This window comes from Mus caroli, unplaced genomic scaffold, assembly GCF_978045245.1.
Source record: "Mus caroli unplaced genomic scaffold, Mus_caroli_1 scaffold_2, whole genome shotgun sequence".
Classification (NCBI taxonomy): Eukaryota; Metazoa; Chordata; class Mammalia; order Rodentia; family Muridae; genus Mus; species Mus caroli.
This window is the reverse complement of record NW_028227257.1, coordinates 153,975,532-153,995,517: the sequence shown is the minus strand read 5'-3', so window position 1 is coordinate 153,995,517 and position 19,986 is coordinate 153,975,532. Positions and strand designations below refer to the sequence as shown.

General features: G+C 49.9%; 1 protein-coding gene across 1 annotated transcript in view; it reads left to right on the top strand.

Moving 5' to 3' along the window:
- The first annotated feature begins 1,004 nt into the window (after nucleotides 1–1,004).
- Nucleotides 1,005–19,986, top strand: part of Adamts13 (ADAM metallopeptidase with thrombospondin type 1 motif 13) — a 29,654-nt gene continuing 10,672 nt past the window's right edge. Inside the window, exons 1-19 of the mRNA XM_021186146.3 lie at nucleotides 1,005–1,153; nucleotides 1,429–1,498; nucleotides 3,104–3,252; nucleotides 5,652–5,735; nucleotides 5,984–6,108; nucleotides 6,230–6,376; nucleotides 8,551–8,697; nucleotides 9,146–9,308; nucleotides 10,497–10,601; nucleotides 11,305–11,456; nucleotides 11,558–11,621; nucleotides 12,803–12,929; nucleotides 13,841–13,989; nucleotides 14,329–14,449; nucleotides 15,364–15,444; nucleotides 16,249–16,430; nucleotides 17,309–17,444; nucleotides 17,525–17,654; nucleotides 18,265–18,450. Coding sequence (XP_021041805.1) covers nucleotides 1,037–1,153; nucleotides 1,429–1,498; nucleotides 3,104–3,252; nucleotides 5,652–5,735; nucleotides 5,984–6,108; nucleotides 6,230–6,376; nucleotides 8,551–8,697; nucleotides 9,146–9,308; nucleotides 10,497–10,601; nucleotides 11,305–11,456; nucleotides 11,558–11,621; nucleotides 12,803–12,929; nucleotides 13,841–13,989; nucleotides 14,329–14,449; nucleotides 15,364–15,444; nucleotides 16,249–16,430; nucleotides 17,309–17,444; nucleotides 17,525–17,654; nucleotides 18,265–18,450 — 2,435 coding nt within the window. The 5' untranslated portion in view covers nucleotides 1,005–1,036. The remainder of the gene's footprint in view (nucleotides 1,154–1,428; nucleotides 1,499–3,103; nucleotides 3,253–5,651; nucleotides 5,736–5,983; nucleotides 6,109–6,229; nucleotides 6,377–8,550; nucleotides 8,698–9,145; nucleotides 9,309–10,496; nucleotides 10,602–11,304; nucleotides 11,457–11,557; nucleotides 11,622–12,802; nucleotides 12,930–13,840; nucleotides 13,990–14,328; nucleotides 14,450–15,363; nucleotides 15,445–16,248; nucleotides 16,431–17,308; nucleotides 17,445–17,524; nucleotides 17,655–18,264; nucleotides 18,451–19,986) is intronic.

Genomic DNA, 19,986 nt, shown 5'->3' with positions numbered 1-19,986 from the left:
AAAGTGTCCGGCAGTCTCCCCGCGTCTGCCTGCCCAGAGTACTGGAACTCTGGCCGGACATGGCATATTTTTCTTCCCCACTTCTCCCTGCCCCCTCCCCGTCTCCCCTTTATTTTGTTCCCAACAGTCAATGGGGTCTGCAAGGGAGAGAGTGGGGGTGGAGGGACAGGAGACTCAAAGAATAGAGACAAGACTGTCTGATCAAGTCTCAAGTCTCGTTTATTGAAAGGCAACTATGGGTATATAAGCACAAGCTGGGGAGTGCAGCTGGAGACACTTAACCACAAGTCCAGGACATATAGGAGATAAACAAGATGTTATCAGAGTATGTTGAGCTGTGGTGGGCTTCTTGCAAAAACATCATGCTAGGAAAACAAGTCTCTCATCAAGGTGAAAAAGTACCTACCTATAAGTAAATAGCCTGAGATGACTGCAGAGATGACAGCTGTTTTCTGCTAGGAGTCGTCTCCCAACACAGGTGCAGACCAGATGGACAGCTCAAAAAGGACTTGGGGCAGAGGATTGGGCTGAGGGCACAGGGTGTCTGCAAGTGCAGTGAGAGGCAGTCTCTGCAGGGGTAAAGGGACAGGAGATCTAGATGAAGTCTGGAAATGGGGGTGCCAGGGGAGAGGTAGGCTGAAGGGCCAGGACTGTCATGTCCTTAGTTCATCCTTTTAGTGGTTAGTCAAAGATTCCAAAAGAGCAGTCCAGGGCCTGTCACTATATGCGAGCCCACACTCGCTGGGTCCTATTAGGGCTTGCTTTTGTCCAGACTGAACTGCTAGACCAGACCCTCCCAGGAGGAGGGTGCACAGTTGGAACTTTTACTGGTGCAGGACATGGTTGGTGCTCTTCAACTGGGAATCATTCCAGGCAAGAAGCTGCTTGCTGCCCACCCCATAACCCTGCCCTGGGAGGAAGCTCCCAAGAGTAAACACTGCCTGATGTCCCGCCCAGCCAGCAAGTGAACATTGTACACTAACCAGAATCCCAGTCACCAGGGCTCCTGTCCGGCCATCAACTGCCTTTTCTAAAGATGAGCCAGCTTTGCCTGTGGTTGACGTGCCAGCCTTGTTATGCTGTCAGTGTCAGAGGAATCCTCACTGGTGCCATCTTCATTCTGGGCTGCTGGGGGCTCTCTGATTTCCAGAAGGTGGGATCACACAAGATCTGGTGTTGGGTGTTGCAATCACTTGGGAGAGGGGATGCCAAAGCTCTTGGGTGGAGTGGGTGGAGTCTTTCTGCTTGAAGAGGAGGAAATTCGTTTACTCTGGTAACAAGACAGACTCCATTTTGTTGCAGTATGTGGACTGATCTTCCCTGCCTAGGCACTGCCCCTCATTCTCTGTCCCTATGTCTGCTGTCCTCTCTTCTCGCCCTTGCCACCTTCCTCCTTCCTTCTTCTCTTCTATGTCATTTGTTTTGCAGAGTCTTCTTCAAGATCTGGAGCCCAAGGACGCATCTTCTTACTTTGACCACCATGCTGCTCCACTCACAGGTAGCTGTTCTGATGTACTCTGAGCCAGGGGAGTTTCTTGAGCTCTGGATGAGGGACCGAGGGACTTCCCATTGAGTTAGACCCATGAGGGTTCTCTCAGTCATAGAAGGAGGAAGTCAGAGAAGCTAGTCTCTCTCTGTTAATTAGCATCATTGCTTCCTGCCAACTTGATAATAGTTGTTCTGGGTGTTCTGGCTGTCCTGGAGTCCTGACCCCAGGCTTCTGTTCAGCATCACAAGTGAGGGGACATTCCTCGGCTGGCCTCCTTAGCCTGTGGATGGCCTCCAGGGGGCTGGCTGATTTTCAGGAACTTGCCACTTCTAGCCATAGCTGTAAATATTTATTCCTTCTTTGGAAACAAGGTGAGTGACAGGCCAAGCAACTCTGGCTCCTGTCCTGTAGTGCTCCTCCTGGAGAAGGCTTTCCCATGACCTATAGCTCTGCCTCTCAGGATTCCGTCCCTTTTCTCAGAGGAAAAGTTGGTGGTTTTGATTAAAGCCCTGGTTGGGGGATAGACTGTGGAGACAGCTCACTTGGTAAAGTGTGTCTGTGTGTGGGAACATGAGGGCTGAGTTTTAGTTCCAGTGTTCACATAGAAAGCTGGGCAGAGGAGTGCACATTTCTAATTCCAGTACTGAAGAGAGGCAGAACCCAGTGTGCATAGTTCCAAGACCACAGAAACCTGGTCACAAATCGTATATCTCACAATCCTTTCTATTCTAACCACTGGCCAGGAAAACACACAGGTCGGCCAACCTAGCCTCGTTCCTGAGCCCCAGATCTCAGTAAGAGATCTTGTCTTAAAAAACAAGATGGGGGACTCCAGAGGAACAACGCCTGAAGTTGACTTCTGGTCTCCATACACACACCATATAGATGCTGGCAAGGTCCAGAGAGAGATGAGCCTAGGAGTCAGGGTACAGAAGCTGAGAAGATTTCCCCCCACTTAAACCCAGTTTTTCTGAGGTCTGGGCAGGATACAGTGTTGGGATCATTGGGTCTTCCCACCTCTAGGTTCCTGAAGGTCTGGGACACTGTTCCCTGGGTTCCTACTCCTTTGAACTCCACAAGACAGTGAGCACTGAGCTGGATTCCTGAGGTCCAGAGACCAAAGCTGGCTATCCTCCTTCCTGTTGGTTCATTTATGGAACAACCACTTCAAGGCTTAGACTACTTTGCTGAGAACTGATCTAGCCCCTAGGCAAGGTCCAAAGGCTGTAGGCAGCTTGCTTTCCATTCTCTCTGGACCCTGGAAGAGCAGAACTCTTATGTAGGACCCTATCTCTGGCCTGTATTCCTCCCTCCCTCTGTCACCAAAGAAAGAATACTGGACCTCTCCTCCTTAGCAAGAGGGTCCCAGGTGGAGGAGCAGGGGAGAGGGAGGTGGATCCTGTCTCAAGCAGAGCCTCAACTCTTTAAAGACATGCTCCCTTTACCTGCTTTCCAGCCTGAACTGGGATTCCACACCTTCACCAACTACTCAGACTGAGAACTGGGTCCTGAGAGTCGACATGAAATCAGCCTTTTGACTGGTCAGCCCTCTCTGCTAGCTCCAAACACCTGCTTTCTAAAACTTTGGTCCTCAGCCTCTCCCTTCCCCCCTAGGCCATCCTCCCTCTCACCTCCAGAGACTGAGACGGAGAAGGACTTTGGAGGACATTCTGCACCTGGAACTCCTGGTAGCTGTGGGCCCCGATGTTTCCCAGGCTCACCAGGAGGACACAGAACGCTACGTGCTCACTAATCTCAATATCGTGAGTGGTGCTGGGCTATGACCCTTGCAGGAGGATGGGCTCAGGGCCCTGGTGGGTCTGTGGGCTCTCCCTCCAAGCCTCTAGACACAGGGCCTCCCACTCACAGGGCTTGTGGTCACAAGTCAGTACATTTGAACACAGTGAGTTGAACTCTCTCATAGAAGTTGAGGGTCAGCTGGAGCTCATGGCCCTGAAGAGAAAGGGAGGTCACCACTGTCTTCCTCTTCCCCCTTTCCACTGTCGCAGACAGTGGAACAACGTCAGGGAATCCCTCTCAACACCAGAGTCCTTCCCGGAGCCTCTCAGCTCTGCCCTAATGTTCATTTGGCTGACAGCAGGCTCACTATACAACTGTTCTCTCTGCAGGCCTCTTGCCTCTGTCTTAGGGAGGCACAGGGCAAATGAGCATTCCAGGTGTGAACAGGTACTATTCTGGCTGAAATGTGAGGCTTCTTTTTTTTTTTTTTTTTTTTTTTTTTTTGGTTTTTCGAGACAGGGTTTCTCTGTGTAGCCCTGGCTGTCCTGGAGCTCACTTTGTAGACCAGGCTGGCCTCGAACTCAGAAATCCGCCTGCCTCTGCCTCCTGAGTGCTGGGATTAAAGGCGTGCGCCACCATGCCCGGCTAGGCTTCTTTTTTTACAGACTCCTCCTCCCTGTGATCTAACAGGTGGAAGAGCAGAGGTGCCTCACACCATTAACATGTAAGTCAGAATGGCAACATGGCAGCCAGTGTTCTGTTAGAGAGGACTACCATCCATACAGCACACACAGAGCACATGTGAGATATGACGGTTCGAGGACAGCAGGAATTCACACTATACAAATGGTGTTCATGGGCGTTCATATGATAGCACTAGAACCAATATGAACACGCAGAAGGCAGAGGCAGATGAATTTCTGTGAGTTCAAGCCCAGCCTGGCCTACAGAGTTCCAAGACAGCCAGGGCTACACAGAGAAACCCTCTATCAAAAAACCAAAAATAAAAACAGAACCAACATGAAGAAAGTGATTGGGTCCATTTGCTCGAGCAGTGTCTTCAAAATAATAATGACTTAAGCTGGGTATGGTAGCACACATCTAAAGCCCAGCATACAGAAGACTGAGACAGGAAAATCACGACTTTGAGGCCAGCTTGGTCATTTGGGCTGTCTCAAAAAAAACAAACAAACAAAAAAACAAAAAACCGGAAGGAAGGAAAGAGATGGCTCAGCAGAGGAATGACAACCTGAATTCAGTCCCAGAACCCATGTGGTGGAAGGAGACAGCCAATCCTCTGATCTCCATATATGTGCCCATACACTACATAAGTAAATGTAAACCAATTTAAAACACCCTGATAAACTGGTTCTAGGTATCAGTTCCAGCCAGTGACTAAGATATCCAGTCTCCTCCTTCTTTCTCAGGTCTGCTGCAGAGAAGCGGGAGGGGTGGTGGTCAGGGGGAGACCCTGGCTGTGGCTCTGAGTAGCATCTGGTTCAGCTCTGTAGCTTTCTCTAGAATGGCTCCAGGTTCAGCCTGGTCACTTTGCATCCACCTCACCAGTTTCAGGGGCCAAAGCCCCCCAGCTGCCACACTGTCTGCCCCAGGCCTTCCCTCTCATTTACAAATGTGGTCCAAGGCCAGGCAAACTTGTAAGCTTTCTGTATACAGGCCCCTGAAGTAATGTTTTCTCAGTGAAAATGGTTCCCTCTGCCAACTCGAAACCATTGTCTTTAACTTTTGGGGTTCCTCCTTTCAATTTTAAATTGCCAAAACCCAGGCTCCCTAGTCATTATTAATATGCATTAGATAGCGGTTCTCAACCTATGGGTCATGACCCCGAAGACCATTGAAAAATATAGATATTTGCATTAGAATTAATAACAGTAGCAAAATTACAGTTATGAAGTAGCATCAAAGATAGTTTTATGGTTGGGGGTCACACAACATGAGCTGTATTAAAGGGTGGCAGCTTTAGGAAGGTTGAGAACCACTGGTTTAGGAGGACTAGGCAGGTGGTACCTGAACCAGGGTATCTATAGTTTTATTCTCCGAATCTGCAAGCCAGGCAAGACTTAATCTCCACCTCATAAGACAGAAAGCCTATAAGGAAACTGAGGCTCACTGCTTAGTGACCTGAGCCCATCGCTAGGCAGAGGCAGGGCTTAGAGTCAAACTTAGGCCAGCAATCAGCTCTTTGTGTTAGATGGTCTTCCCAAGGCATGAACTAAAGAAAGACTCAGTCTCATCTGACTGTCTACAGCCTGCCACACAGGCACATTTCAGCTTCCCACTAGCCCCTAGCTTCCATGGGGCACCCTCTTCACCTCCACCACCACTCCCAGCACTGAGGCTCTGAGACTCACTGTGTTCTCTCCCTCCCTCCCTCCCTCCCTCCTCCCCCTGCTGCCCTCTTCAGGGGTCAGAACTGTTGAGAAACCCATCCCTGGGAGTTCAGTTCCAGGTGCACCTGGTGAAACTGATCACCCTCTCCGACTCAGAGGTAGGTACAAACCCTGACTCCATCCCTTTATCCTTTCCTGCAGAACTGGTAAAGGCTGGTAACTGTGGGGCTCAGCTGGACAGACAGCTAGCTCTCCAGGAGCGTCTCAGAACCTCAGTTTCTCAATCTGTAAAGTGGGGTAGCAGTAGAATTGTTATCATATAGACCCACTGAGAAACATGCTGGCAATACTCAACCCCATCCTTGGTACCACTTCCATAGAAACAGGCTCTTTGGTTGTTCTCTAGAGTACTCCGAATATCACGGCCAACATCACCTCATCCTTGATGAGTGTCTGCGAGTGGAGCCAGACCATCAACCCCCACGATGACAGCGATCCAAGTCACGCTGACCTGATTCTCTATATAACCAGGTATCCGAGGTTCCCACAAGAGTGCTGCTTCGTAGGAGGGCTGCACTATGAACTTCCCTGCTTTCTGCACCAGCAACGTGGCTGGTGCCACTGTCCTTGTGATTCATTTTCTCTTATCAAGGTTTGACCTGGAGTTGCCTGATGGTAACCAGCAGGTTCGGGGTGTCACCCAGCTGGGAGGTGCCTGCTCCCTTTCCTGGAGTTGCCTTATCACTGAGGATACTGGCTTTGACCTGGGGGTCACCATCGCCCATGAGATTGGGCACAGGTATGTGGCCTCACCAGTTATCCCCAGACTGGTCAGAGAGCTGATCTGAACCCCAGGGTCGAGCTCTGTGGCCTAGGCAGGAAACAAATCTTTGCAGAAGAGCCAGTCAGAGGCCTACAGCCCTTAACCTAAGTGTCTTGGCTAAGTGTCTAAGCTGAGATAGGGGAAATCTGACGCTTCTTGATCACTGAGCGATCAACAGCTATTAGAAAACAATAATTTAATATTTAAGATTTTAAAGTTGCATTAGGGGGGGAGAGAAGGAGACACACACACAGAGGAAGAAGGGTGGATCACACCACATCATGCATATAGAAGTCAGAGGACAACTTGGCAGTTGGTTCCCATCTTTACGTAGGTTCTGGGATTTGAACTCAGATCATTAGGCTTTTGGAGCAAATGTCTTTACCCACTGAGCCATCCAGAAGATAAGTCTTGTCAGGAATTCCAGTAAAGAGACAAACCAAACTGAAGATTATCCTAAGTTCATGCAATGTCTTAGCTACTGTTCTAATGCTGTGAAGAGACATCTTGACCAAGGCAACTCTTACAAAAGAAAGCATTTAATTGTGGACTTGCTAACAGTTTCAGAGCGTTAGTCCATAATTGTTACAGCAGGGATAAGAGTGGCACACAGGCAGGCATGGTGTTGGAGCAATAGCTGAGAACTTTATATCCTGACCCATAGGAAGGCAGGCAGAGAGAGGGAGATGCTGGGCCTGCCACAGGCTTTTGGAACCTCAAAGCCTACCTCTGGCCACACACCTACTCCAAAAAGCCACATCTCTTAATCTTTCCAAATTCTTCATCTGTTGGGGGCTTAACATGCAAATAAATGGGGGAGGTGCTTTCTTAAACTACCACACATCACTTATGGAATGTCTTTTTAGATTTACATTTAATTTTGGTCATTAATATGAACACATCAGGCTTGTGCAATACATTGTTATTTTGATTCTATTGTGGGTTTGTTTTGTTTTTGGTTTTTCGAGACAGGGTTTCTCTGTATAGCCCTGGCTGTCCTGGAACTCACTTTGTAGACCAGGCTGGCCTTGAACTCAGAAATCTGCTTGCCTCTGCCTCCCGAGTGCTGGGATTAAAGGTGTGCGCCACCACGCCCGGCTCTATTGTTGTTTTTAAGACAGGATCTTGCAGGCCACTTGGCCATCTGATAACTGTTGGGTAGGATTACAGGTGTGTACCACCAGCCCTTATAACTCTTGTCTTTTAATATATCAATATATCCCAAATGTTTCTCAGTTCATAGATCTCTTATGTTTTATGTTTGTTTGTTTGTTTGTTTTGTACACACAACAACTTAATCCTCCAGGTTCGGCCGTTAGGGTGTTTTGAGTCCCTTGCTTCTGTGTGTAGTATGTATTCTTGCTGGCAAATTCCTGTGTACTATCATTTTATCTAGAGTGATGTGTTTCTTTTCTTTTTGATTTTTAGTTGTTTTAGTTGTTGTTGTTGTTTGAAAAAATAATGTCCAATTGTTATAAAACGTCAGATGACATGGAAATGAGCAGAGCATAAAATGAAAGTTTCCTTCCTGGTAACCTAGCAACTCTGCACTGCTGTAGCCTCCCAGGGGTGGAAGCCAGTCTCTACAGACCTCCCCAAGGATCTGGCCCCAGCAGCTATTGCACACTGCCTCACCCCCCCAGCCCCTTAGGCTCCTAAGTCTGTTCTGCGTGAAGTAGGGGGATGGGATGATATTCAGGCCTGGCCTCAAAAAAAAAAAAAAAAAAAAAAACCTACCACCTGGAAACAGACAGGAAGACAGCAACATCTCCTCGGTCTCTTCAACTACAAGGCAGCTGCAGGTGGATAGATTTCTCAAAGCCAAACACATCCAGGCCATCAGTCACTGGAAGGGTAACCTGTTGACCTACCTGGCTCCTGGTTCCCACGTCTGCACCCCAGACTTGTAACCATGCATGAGGTCAGCTGATCTCTCATCAAAACCTTTTGCTATTTATTAGCCAAAGAAAGAAAGAGCCACCCTGCTCAACCAGCTCTTCTCCCTTCCTCACATAGGTGGGAAACTGAGGCAGGGCCTCTAGGATTCCTTCTGGGCTGACTTAGCTAGTAGCAGGGTCCAGGTCCAGGAGACACAAAGATGGCCTGACCCAGCCCCAGCGGGCTACTCTCAGAATTTCTTCTGCCCACAGCTTCGGGCTGGACCATGACGGTGCTCCAGGTAGTGGCAGCACCTGCAAGGCCAGTGGCCACGTGATGGCGTCTGATGGCACAGCACCTACTGGAGGGACCCTGGAGTGGTCTGCCTGCAGCCAAAGGCAGTTGCAGCACCTACTCAGGTGCAGTCTCCACCTAGGACAGCAGGGTGGGCTGTCACTCTCACCCTGCCCAGCAGCCCTCACCCCATCCCACTCTGCTATTATTCCCTGTCCCCAACCCCACTCTGCTCCCCCATCAGTTCCTCCATCACCTCCAATCCCTCCTCTCTCATCTTCCCCACTTTTTTGAACCCACTCTTCTATCCTATCCCACTCCTGGGCCCACCTCTCAATTGTCCCTTGTTCTCTACCTTCCCTGCTTCTTCCTTCCTTCCACACTTCCATGACAGACCTTTCCTGTCCATTGGTCCGTGGCCTTCTCCTCCATCCCCCTCCCAGCCCTCTACCTGCTCCATTCTACACTCTGTTGGGCCTCAACCCAGCTAACATCCCCAGCCCCACATCTGCTATTTTATGCTGACCCCACTGGTGTCCACTCAGGTTTTGAGCTCTTCCTGATCTGTCACAGCACAGGGCAAATGCACTGCTTCCAGGACCCACCTGGGCTGCAGTCAGGACTTACATGGCACCAGCTGATGGCACAGCCTGGCCTCTACTACAGTGCAGATGATCAGTGCCGTGTGGCTTTTGGTTCTGGGGCTGTCGCCTGCACCTTCTCCAGGGAGGGTCTGGTGAGTCCACCCATCCATAACACCCAGTCTCACTCCACCCAGCTCACTCCCCTCAGTGCACTGAGCCCCCGCCCCCTGCTGGGCACCAGGCACAGGTGAGGCCCACTCCAGGGCTCACTTCATTTGATGCTCACGGTTCACAGACACCTGGTGCTCACAGTTCATCAATTATATGCCTGATCTTGTCTAATGCTTATGTTTGGTTTATTGTTAAGTAAGAACTGTGGACATGCATGGGAGTGTGCCACAGTACATTTTGGGGGGTGGAAGTCAACTGTGTGGACTGAATTCTTTCCATTCCTCTTAGGTTCTGGGGATTGAGCTCAGGTGACAAGGTTTGCGTCATAGTCATTTTTACCCACCCTCCTCTTGGACATATTAAACTTTTTAAAAAACTAAAGTCCCTACATTTTTGTTTGACTTTGCCTGAAAGATTATGTTGTTCCTGGCACAAAGTCATCTAACCTGTGGGGGTGGGCTCAGCATAAAGGGCTTCTAAGAGGCAGAGGCCTCCAGGCTCCACACAGAGTAGGAATGTAGCTCACAACAGCTGTAAATGGAGAGGCCAGTTTCTCAAGGCAGACTTCCTCCTTTCTTCTTTGCCCAGACAAGCCCCTTTCTTCCAGAGAAGCATTAAGAACTTTGTTTAGGGTCTGGGAATGCAGTTAAGTTGGTAAAGTGTTTGCTTTGCCAGAGTATTCAAAGCCCCAAATCTGGTTGTTGGCCATATAAACTAGGCATGGTGGCACATACATGTAATCCCAGGATTCTATAGGTGGAGGTAGGGGAAGGAGGGGAAGGAGGGTATGGGGAGGCAGAAGTCAAAGCCATTCTTGGCTACATAGGGAGTTCAAGGCCAGCCTGGGCTAGAGACCTTATATTTAAAAAGTTACACTTAGTATTTTTGTAAAATGTGAAAAATCTCTGAATTATTATTTATTGGCCTATGTTAGAATATGTATCTTTTATTTAAAAGTTTATTTTTCTCTTCTGATTTTAAATATTAAGACATTTTCATGGCCCCTAGAGGCATGACCAACTCTGGCAAGTTCCATGCTTGCTTCTAATGGACGAGTCAGTCAGCTGTGTTTTTTCTTCTAGGCCACTCATCTGAGCAGGGAATTGTCTCATCTGGAAGGGACACTAAGCAGGCAACCTCTTAGTGGACCACTTGTGCATCTCTCTTAGGATGTATGCCAGGCTCTGTCCTGCCACACAGACCCCTTGGACCAAAGCAGCTGCAGCCGCCTCCTTGTTCCTCTCCTGGATGGGACAGAATGTGGTGTGGAGAAGGTTGGGGTAGTGAGAGGGATGAAGCTAGTGAGGGGCCGGGGAGAGGGGGAGGGGTGTGAGAAGAAGGGGTGGGGTGGGGTGAGTAAGGGATTGGGGAAAGAGCACCCAGGCCCTCTGCTCTGCACTCCCCATGCTTTTCCTGAGTGGGGTTTTATAGCTCCCACTCCAGGGCCTGGTACCACTTCTCACCCACTCCCTCTTCCAGCCCTCTGTCATACACAGAGAAGAGCCTGTTGAGTGACAGCAAGCTCCAAGCATCCCCACTTTCATTGCCCGCACCATCTCCCTAGGGTTAAATTTCCCTTTTCACTGAGTACTTGGCAGCTTGGTGTCTTCTCTTTAGCATTTGCCCCCAAACAGAATGAGGTATATGAGTGTGCCCCATGTCCCTCTCTCTGTAGAGGGCACCTGTGTATGAGGTCTCTGTATGCTTTGGGGGATCTCTATGTCTCTTGGAAGATGCTGTGTGTGGTCCTTATGTACTGGTGGTCTCTGTGTTGGGGTGCTCCCTGGCAGTGAGATCTCTGTGTGTGGTAAGGATTCTAATGAAGGGTATGGTCCCTGTGTCAGAAGTATCTATGTGTGATGGCAAACTGCATTCTGGAGGGTTCCTCAGTGCGTTAGGGCCCCTGGGTATTCTGGCTGCACCCTATGTGTGCTGGGTCTCTGTGGGAAAGGGAGACAGAGTTGTTTTACTTTGCAGTGGTGCTCCAAGGCTCGCTGTCGCTCCCTAGCTGAGCTGGCTCCCGTGGCTGCAGTACATGGACACTGGTCTAGCTGGGGCCCCCATAGTCCCTGCTCCCGATCCTGTGGAGGAGGTGTGATTACCAGGAGGCGGTGGTGCAACAACCCCAGGTACCTACAGAGGTTTCCCTGCAAGGAGGGTGGTTTGCATCTCACTCTCTGGGAGTGGCAGTGGTCACTTCTCATCCCTTTTGTTCTGTGGGCCTTTCCAGGCCTGCATTTGGGGGACGTGCATGTGTGGGTGAAGACCTCCAGGCTAAGATGTGCAACACGCAGGTAGGCTGGTCTCCTAGCTGAGAGGGTGGATAAGAGTTAGCCACCAGAAGAGCTGACTCATGGGCTCATGAGTCCCTTTCTCTGTGATGAGAACTGGCTGTGGGCACGGGGTCCTGGGGGTACACAGTGCAAAGTGTTTCATTTAGACTCTGATGTGAAATGAATCTTGTTTGGTCAACCATTTCAAAGTGCATAGTGCATAGGCACTGAACACACAGGGAACGCTGCGTAAATACTGCCTCTATTTGGTTCCAAACACTTCCTTCACCCCAGAGAAACAACTCAACACCAGAAAGCAGCCTCCCCTTCCCACCCAGCAGCTCCAACCTGCTCTCTCTCGTACGCATCTACTTGTTCTGAGCACCTCATTTAAACACCATCTTGCATGAGTCAGCTCCTTTGAGGTGGTATAACATCTTTCAAGTGTTGTCTATGTTGTATAATGAGTCAGAACATCGCTCCCATTTGGGGCTAAAGAACAGCCCACCATGTGGATAGTGTTTCTGGTTTTCTTCATTTCCATTGTTTGGGTCATTTGTTCTTTTTGGCTATAGCGAGTCCAGCTGCTGTAAATGAGTTGGCTTTAGTTGGCCTGACCTTCTGTGACAAAACACACAGTAATCTGTCAACAACAGAAATTAATTTCTCACGATGCTGGAGTCTAGAAGTCCAAGAAAGACCCTGGGCAACTTGGTGTCCACTTCCCAATGGTCCCTGTTGCCCCATCCTACAGAAGTCCAACATGTGGTGATACGCCCCAACCTACCTTTTTCAGACCTTGAGAGGAGGGAGCTGTGGTTGTCATGTCTCCCCGTGTGGTCACCTCCAAGCCTTTCCTTCCCAGTGCAGTGAGGCAGTGCAGTGTCTCTGCAGTGGATGTACCTCGGAAGCAAATGCACAGCTCAACCACATTTCCTCAGGTTCAGGACTTGGAACCAGACCCAAGTGCTACATTGTGTCCTGTTTTTCTCTTCCCGCTGTTGCTGCTGTGTCCTTTACAGATTATCTGGAATTTCCCCATGCACAAAGAAAGGCAGATCTGGTCACCTACAGACTACTGAACAGAGATAAGCCACAGCCTGGGGCTGAGTTATTGTCTCTTGACTGCATGCAGGATGCATGCTGTCTCCCATTGACCAGAACCCCACCTGTACCACCTGTCCTCTGCCTCCTCCGGCCAGGCTTGTGAGAAGACTCAGCTGGAGTTCATGTCCGAGCAGTGTGCCCAGACAGACAGACAACCACTGCAACTTTCCCAAGGCACTGCCTCCTTCTACCATTGGGATGCTGCTGTGCAGTATAGTCAAGGTGGGCTGTGGGGCCTGGGAAAGCAAGGCCCTGGAGACTTCTGCCAGGCTCTTTAGGTTATCCAGTATCTTTGCTCTTGTCTTGCTGTTGAGAGAAAAGATAAAACACCCAAACAAAATCAACTTCAAGAAGGAAGGATTTAGTCTGATTCAGGGTTCCAGGGTACAGTCCATTGTGACAGGGAAGCTGTAGCAGCTGGAAACAGAGGGAGCTAGTCATATTGCATGTGAAGCCAGGAAACAGAGACACACAATGAAGTAGACAGACAGACAGACAGACAGACACAGAGATGGAAACAGAGACACACAGTGAGAAAGACAGACAGACACAGAGAGAGAGAGAGAAAGAGAGAATCTTCCCTCAATTAATTTAATCAAGATAGTCTCTTGAAGGTAGGACCAGAAACTAATATAATCTGGATAACTTCTTACAGCATATTTAGAGGCTTGTCTTCTAGGTGGTGACTGTAGATCCTGTCAAGTAGGAAATCAGCATTAACTATCATCACTACAGTGCTGGCTGGCAGGCTTGAGCCACACACTGGCACCCCACAGGCCATGGTTTGCCTCTCTGCTTTGCTCTGGGCTCCCTAGACAGTAAGCAGTGAGGTTATAGAGGCATCTCCTTCTGGGCCTGCTAAATGGATTCAGGGAGATACCTCAGGGGAAATGCATGTGTGATGCTTGGATAATAACCCAGTAGCCATGAGTACGAGACCAGAATATAATATGGCCTTGGAGGAAAAACAGTGACCCTGACCTCATAAGCAAAGCTGAGGCTGGCAGGACAGCCCACTGGGACCTCGTCTGGCAGGGTTACTACAGCAGGTTCTAAAGGAACTTCCTACCTAGCTCAGTAACCTCGTTGTTCATCTTGGAACAGCAGACTTCCTTGCAACTCTGCCCTTTCAGGAGATACCCTGTGCAGACACATGTGCTGGGCTGTCGGAGAAAGCTTCATTGTCAGCCGTGGGGACAGGTTCCTAGATGGGACCCGTTGTGTGCCAAGTGGTCCTCAGGAGGATGGGACCCTAAGCCTCTGTTTGTTGGGCAGCTGCAGGGTAGGTGTGTGGATGACCCAAGTACCTCTCTGTCCTTGTGTCTTTCCTGTTCTAGTAGAAGGCTTCTGGGCGAGAAGAAAAGAGAGATGATCTATGGAGTTGCCCTGGGTTTGCTGGGGAGTGTTGTTAGGTACAGGATGGAGCTTGGAGTCAGCCTATATTACAGCCCAAACAGGAAAGTCATCATGGGAGCTCCCCTAGGGGCTATACAGATATCAGGAGCTTCGGTGACGCTACAGAGAGTTTTGTGAATCTGAGAGTCTCACAGCCAGCAGGGCTGTGGTACCGGGAAACTAGTACCTCAATAACACAGGCTTTCCAACATCCCCCTTTGCACAGACCTTTGGCTGTGATGGCAGGATGGACTCCCAGCAGGTTTGGGATGCGTGCCAGGTGTGTGGAGGAGACAACAGCACCTGCAGCTCACAGAATGGTTCTTTCACAGCTGGGAGAGCCAGAGGTAGGCCTTCCCTGGTGGAGAGTGGGCTTCCCAGTAGTCTGCAGGAACCCAGCACCCAAAGCATTAGCCTAGGCTACTCAGGCCACAGCACCCACATGCTGGCTCAGTGCTGGGTACCTCTCTGTGTATCTCAGTTCGTTTCTCTCTGACGTATCAAACTCCAGAAACGCTGCTTCTGTAACCAGGCTTGTAGCGCCTTACTAAGTCCCTCGCTGTAGCTGTGATGAGGGGGAAAAGAGAGAGAGAAGTGGCAGGCTCTGAATGATTGTCAGGTCACCTCTTCCTTCCCACTCCGTGGTCCTAGCAGAAGGATTCACTGGACAGCAGAGATGCGACTTTGGCTCTGCTCTATATTTATAAAGTAAAAAATCATTTGCCAGTACTGACTTGCAAGATCAGCAAAGGACTTGGGTCCTGCCTCTCTGGATGTGCCTGCAGCTAAGAAACTTGGGTCTGAGCTGGGCATGGTGGCACATGCCTTTAATCCCAGCACTTGGGAGGCAGAGGCAGGCGGATTTCTGAGTTCGAGGCCAGCCTGGTCTACAGAGTGAGCTCCAGGACAGCCAGGGCTACACAGAGAAACCCTGTCTTGAAACAAACAAACAGACAACCAAAAACCAAAAACACCACCTTGGGTCTGGTCTTGGCTCCTAGCCTTGGGTCTGGTCTATGGTCCTAGCCTTGGGTCTGGTCTATGGTCCTAGCCTTGGGTCTGGTCTTTGCTCCCAGCCTGGGCAGTGTCCTTGCAAGTGGCCCCCTAGTCTGATCTTAACATCTTCCCATGATGAGAATTCATTGCCACCAAAACCAGCCCAATGACACTCTTCATGTCTGTCCAGGAAGACTTGTCTTCTTTGATAGTAGTATAGGTGACTACGAAACCCAAGAAACCCTTTTGCTCTGCTCGTCCCTAGAATATGTCACGTTCCTGATTGTTACTCCCAACATGACCAGCGCACACATTGTCAACCGCAGGCCTCTCTTCACACACTTGGGTGAGATGCCAGAGGATCCTTCCTTGTACTTAGCCACTGATTTCTTAGTCTTCGAGATGCCTCCACCCCTAACACCTGCTGCCCGGTGGGAGAAACCCAACTCCCCAGCCCCCCTTAGAGCTGCTACACTCACAGCTAAGCTTATCCCAGGGAAGGGGAGTATGTAGGTTAAAACTGCCTGGAAAGGAATATGGAAGCTGAGCATGGGGTTGGGAGTGGGGTGGGTGGGAGCAGCTTGACAGCCCCAGGCCCCAGGAACTGGAACTTTCCAGCACCAGGGCATGACACATCCCCAGAGGATGACCATCTCAGGAATCTGGCCTTTTAAGAGTCAGAACTTTCACTTTTGAAGATCCTGTCATATTAGACTCTTCCTTTGTCTCAGAGGCTAGCCTCTGACCTTAGACACCCTGGAAGGGATTTTGGCCCTGGAGCCTTGTGTGAGCCCATCCAGTAGATGGCAGAAGTCACAATCCTCACCAGATTCCAGAAAGAGGCATGGAGCCACCACTGTGGGAAAGTCTCCTGGGTGGGTTCTATGTGATAGGTCTGTGCATGGAGAAAGAGAGAATTGGTTAATGAAGATACTGAGACACCAGAAGGTCTTAGGGTTCCTTAGGGTTTGAAGCCTTGGAAGGAGCTAAGGACACATTAGACCCTGTTGGCTGAGAGCTTCCTGCCCCTTGCTTTGCTGTCATCCTTAAGCCTGGCCTGTGAAGAGTGGTCCTATCCCACTTAATAGACTGCTGACCCGTGAAGAGGGATAGTGACTACTACACAGTGCTGATGGCCCTGTTCTCAAAGCGGTGAGGATCCAGGGCCACTACATTGTGGCAGGGAAGACCAGCATCTCGCCTAACACCACCTACCCTTCCCTTCTGGAGGACTACCGCGTGGAATACAGAGTGACTCTCACTGAGGACCAGCTGCCCCACTTAGAGGAGATTCACATCCGGGGACCTGTCCGGGATGACATTGAGATTCAGGTCATCAATCAGCCAGGCCCGGAGGCGGGGCGTGGGGTGGAGTCAGCAGGCCTCTCCTAGTGACTCTGGCTATCTGCATATTTGTCTGTAATTAATTCACTCACTTATTAATCCTTGAGTCATTTGGGGACCCTCTACAAATGAGGCACTGTATAAGGTGAAGTGCAACAAGAGCCACTCACAGGATTAATGTCAGTATAAATATGTGCCTGTGTCTAGGGCATGCAGAAGGCCTCAAGAGATCTGAGCGTATAATAGAGAGTAGAATTAATGCTGGAATCAGGAACCACCACCACCCCCATCAGAAAAACATGGGGGAGCTGAAGGACTGGCCATGGACAGTCCTATGAAATGGAGAATATGCCAAGCAAGGAGTCCCTGTGCCAGCTGGCATGTGGGGACCCTTCAGGGGATGGAGGGCAGTTCCTGCTTCTTTGAGAGTAGAGGTGCATGAGGCCCTGAAAGAGTTCCGGTAGGGATGTCCTCAAAGATGTGTCTCATCTGTGTGTCCCTCTGTGTGTTCTGCTAAAGAAAGCACATGTAAGTGGATCAAAGCTGAAATGGCCTGAGCCTGAGCCTTATAGCCTGGCCTGGAGCCCTTTTGCTGGACCATTCCCTGCCCTGATGCTCGCTACTCCTGACCTCCTTGGCTGTAGTCTGTCCCCAACCTCATCAATATTCCCATAATACCCTACTCCAAACCTCCCACTCCCTTGGTACATACCTGATCCTTCCACATTTCTCAGAGTTCCTTGACACTCAAGTCCTGTCTGCCTCCTGGAGTCTGGGAACATGAATGCTTTTGGGACAGATGGTTGTGACAGAGACCCCAGGGTGTGCCCTGTTCAGGACCTGAGCTCTCATTTGTCTGGATATAGGTGTACAGACGATATGGAGGAGAATATGGGGATCTTACACACCCAGACATCACCTTTACCTACTTTCAACTGAAGCAGCAGGCAGCCTGGGTATGGACCGCTAAGCGTGGACCCTGCTCAGTGAGCTGTGGGGCAGGTAAGGCCCAGGGTGAGGCTTGCCTACAGCTCTGCTGGACCCCATGTGGAGGTGGTTGAGTCTTTGCTCTACCCTTCCAGGGCTGCGCTGGGTGACCTACAGCTGCCAGGATCAAGCTCAAGACAAGTGGGTGAAGAACGTCCAGTGCCAAGGGAGCCCACAGCCACCTGCATGGCAAGAGCCTTGTGTCTCTGCCCCCTGCTCCCCATAGTAAGTACTAAACCGGGAAGTCACCTGGTTTGTGGTGACTCTTGTGACCTGGGCAGGCTGAAAAGCATCTTTGTGTGTTGTTTTTCAGTGTTAGCTGCAACTCTGTGGGCTGGGCTCTGTCAGTGTCTTCGTTCTGTGAGTGAGGACATCAAAACTTGAGACACACACAGTCACAGAGACAGTCTGGGGTGTGGTCACATCTTCGACCACCTTGTCTGGGTGTCCTGAGGCCTCTCTGAGTTCAGGTTCTCATTACTAGATGGTGGTGACCACCCTACCATGAAGAATGGTGAGAGAGGGCCAGCACCTGGCTTTTACTGGCTTCGGCCAACTGGTAACAGAATATTTTTAGGAAAAGGTTATCTTGCTGGGCATAGTAGTCCATCCAGCACTATAAAATACTTGGCCTCCGGTTTAGAAGTTTGTCAAGGGAGTTTGCAGACTGAGGCTGGTCTTAGAACAGCAGCTTGGGAACACAGGATCTGGACCAGACCAGAGGAAGTGTGTCTTTGGGATCAGTGAGACAGACTTGCTTGCCTTCTGCCACATTCCGATGAGCCAACTGAAGGCCCTGGCCCCAGGCCTGATGCTCTGTCCCTTTCTTCCTTAGTTGGGTAGCTGGAGACTTCAGCCCATGTAGCGTGTCTTGTGGCGGGGGCCTTCGGGAACGGTCACTGCGCTGTGTAGAGACCCAAGATGGCTTCTTAAAGACACTGCCACCTGCCCGGTGCAGAGCAGTAGCTCAGCAGCCAGCAGCAGAAGTGGAAAACTGCAACTCCCAGCCCTGTCCCACCAGGCGAGTATATCAAGGTGTGGTGGCTCCTTGGCTGGGCTTGTCCCTGCACTGAGACCCATCCTTGTGAAGCGCCCTCTCTTGCTGAAAGCTCTCATCAGCTCCATCCTGGTGATAGATGGTGGTACCTGAACCTTCTCACTATTCAAGAGGTGCTGGGTTGCTCATCTCTATCACTGAATTTCTAATACCTGGATGATGTGGGGATGAGAGCTATAAGGATAGTGTGACACTGTGAACATAAAACTCATAGCATTAGTCATCACTGGCAACTCTCCTGCAGTGACCATGTGACTGTGCCTTAAATGCCCTCCTCGTCCAGACTGATCCTCACTTATTGGTCTGCCTGTCTCCAATGGGCTGGATGATCAGCATGGCTTCAGGCATGCTATCTGTCCAATGGGAGAGCCCTAGATTATTGGCGGCCCACCGATGGCCCTTCCTCTTCTCTCACACTTGGCCAACATTGCAATCCTATTCTTAGGTGCGGAGGTATGATTCGGTCTCAGCACCCTTGTCAGCACAGTGCTCTAGGCAGACATCATGCATTGATGCCATACAGTGAACCATGTGCCACCCCTCAACTGGTACTGTGAATGCACATGGCACCTGTTGCCAGGCAACAGCACATGAAGTGTGCTGTTGATAGGTTTGGAGAGGAGGGCTTCTAGAAAGCAGTTGAGTAGGGCTCTGCCTCCCCACCTCCTAGCCACAGGCAGAGTGTGTGGTTGGCATGCACAAAGTTGTTTTTTAATCTTTTTTTAAAACTTGAAATTACAGTTGTTTATTCATTTAGTGTGTATGTGTGCATGCACACTCATGTGAGCAAGCCTTGGTGTAAGAGTGAAAGTCATGGGCTGGAGAGATGGTTCAGCGGCTAACAGTACTGACTGCTGTACCAGAGGTCCTGAGTTCAATTCCCAGCAACCATATGGTGGCTCACAACAATCAATAATGGGATCTGATGCCCTCTTTTGGTGTATCTGACAGTGTACTCACATACATACAAAAAAAAAAGTTTAAAAAAAGAAAGAGTGGAGGTCAGAAGACAACTTACCACAATCAGTTTTCCCCTTTCCACCCCTGGAATCAGACAGTCTGAATTGAGCCGGGCATGGTGGCGCACGCCTTTAATCCCAGCACTCGGGAGGCAGAAGCAGGTGGATTTCTGAGTTTGAGGCTAGCCTGGTCTACAGAGTGAGTTCCAGGACAGCCAGGGCTAAACAGAGAAACCCTGACTCGAAAAACAAAAAAACAAAACAAAACAACAAAACCCCAAAAACAAAAAACAAAAAAAAAAGACCCACCCAAAAACAGACTGTCTGGGTTGGAGGCCGAAGCCTTTGCTCACTGAGCTATCTCACTGTCCTGACAGAGTCCTTGTTGAGGAGAACTGAGTTGTGATGCGTCAATGTTTCAGAGAAAGCTCCTGAGTTTTATTTCTTAATGGGATCTATATCTTGGAATCCTAGATATCAATTCTCCCCACCCATAAGACTTGGGTTGTACCTCCCACAAGGCAGCAGAGGCAGGGCCTGA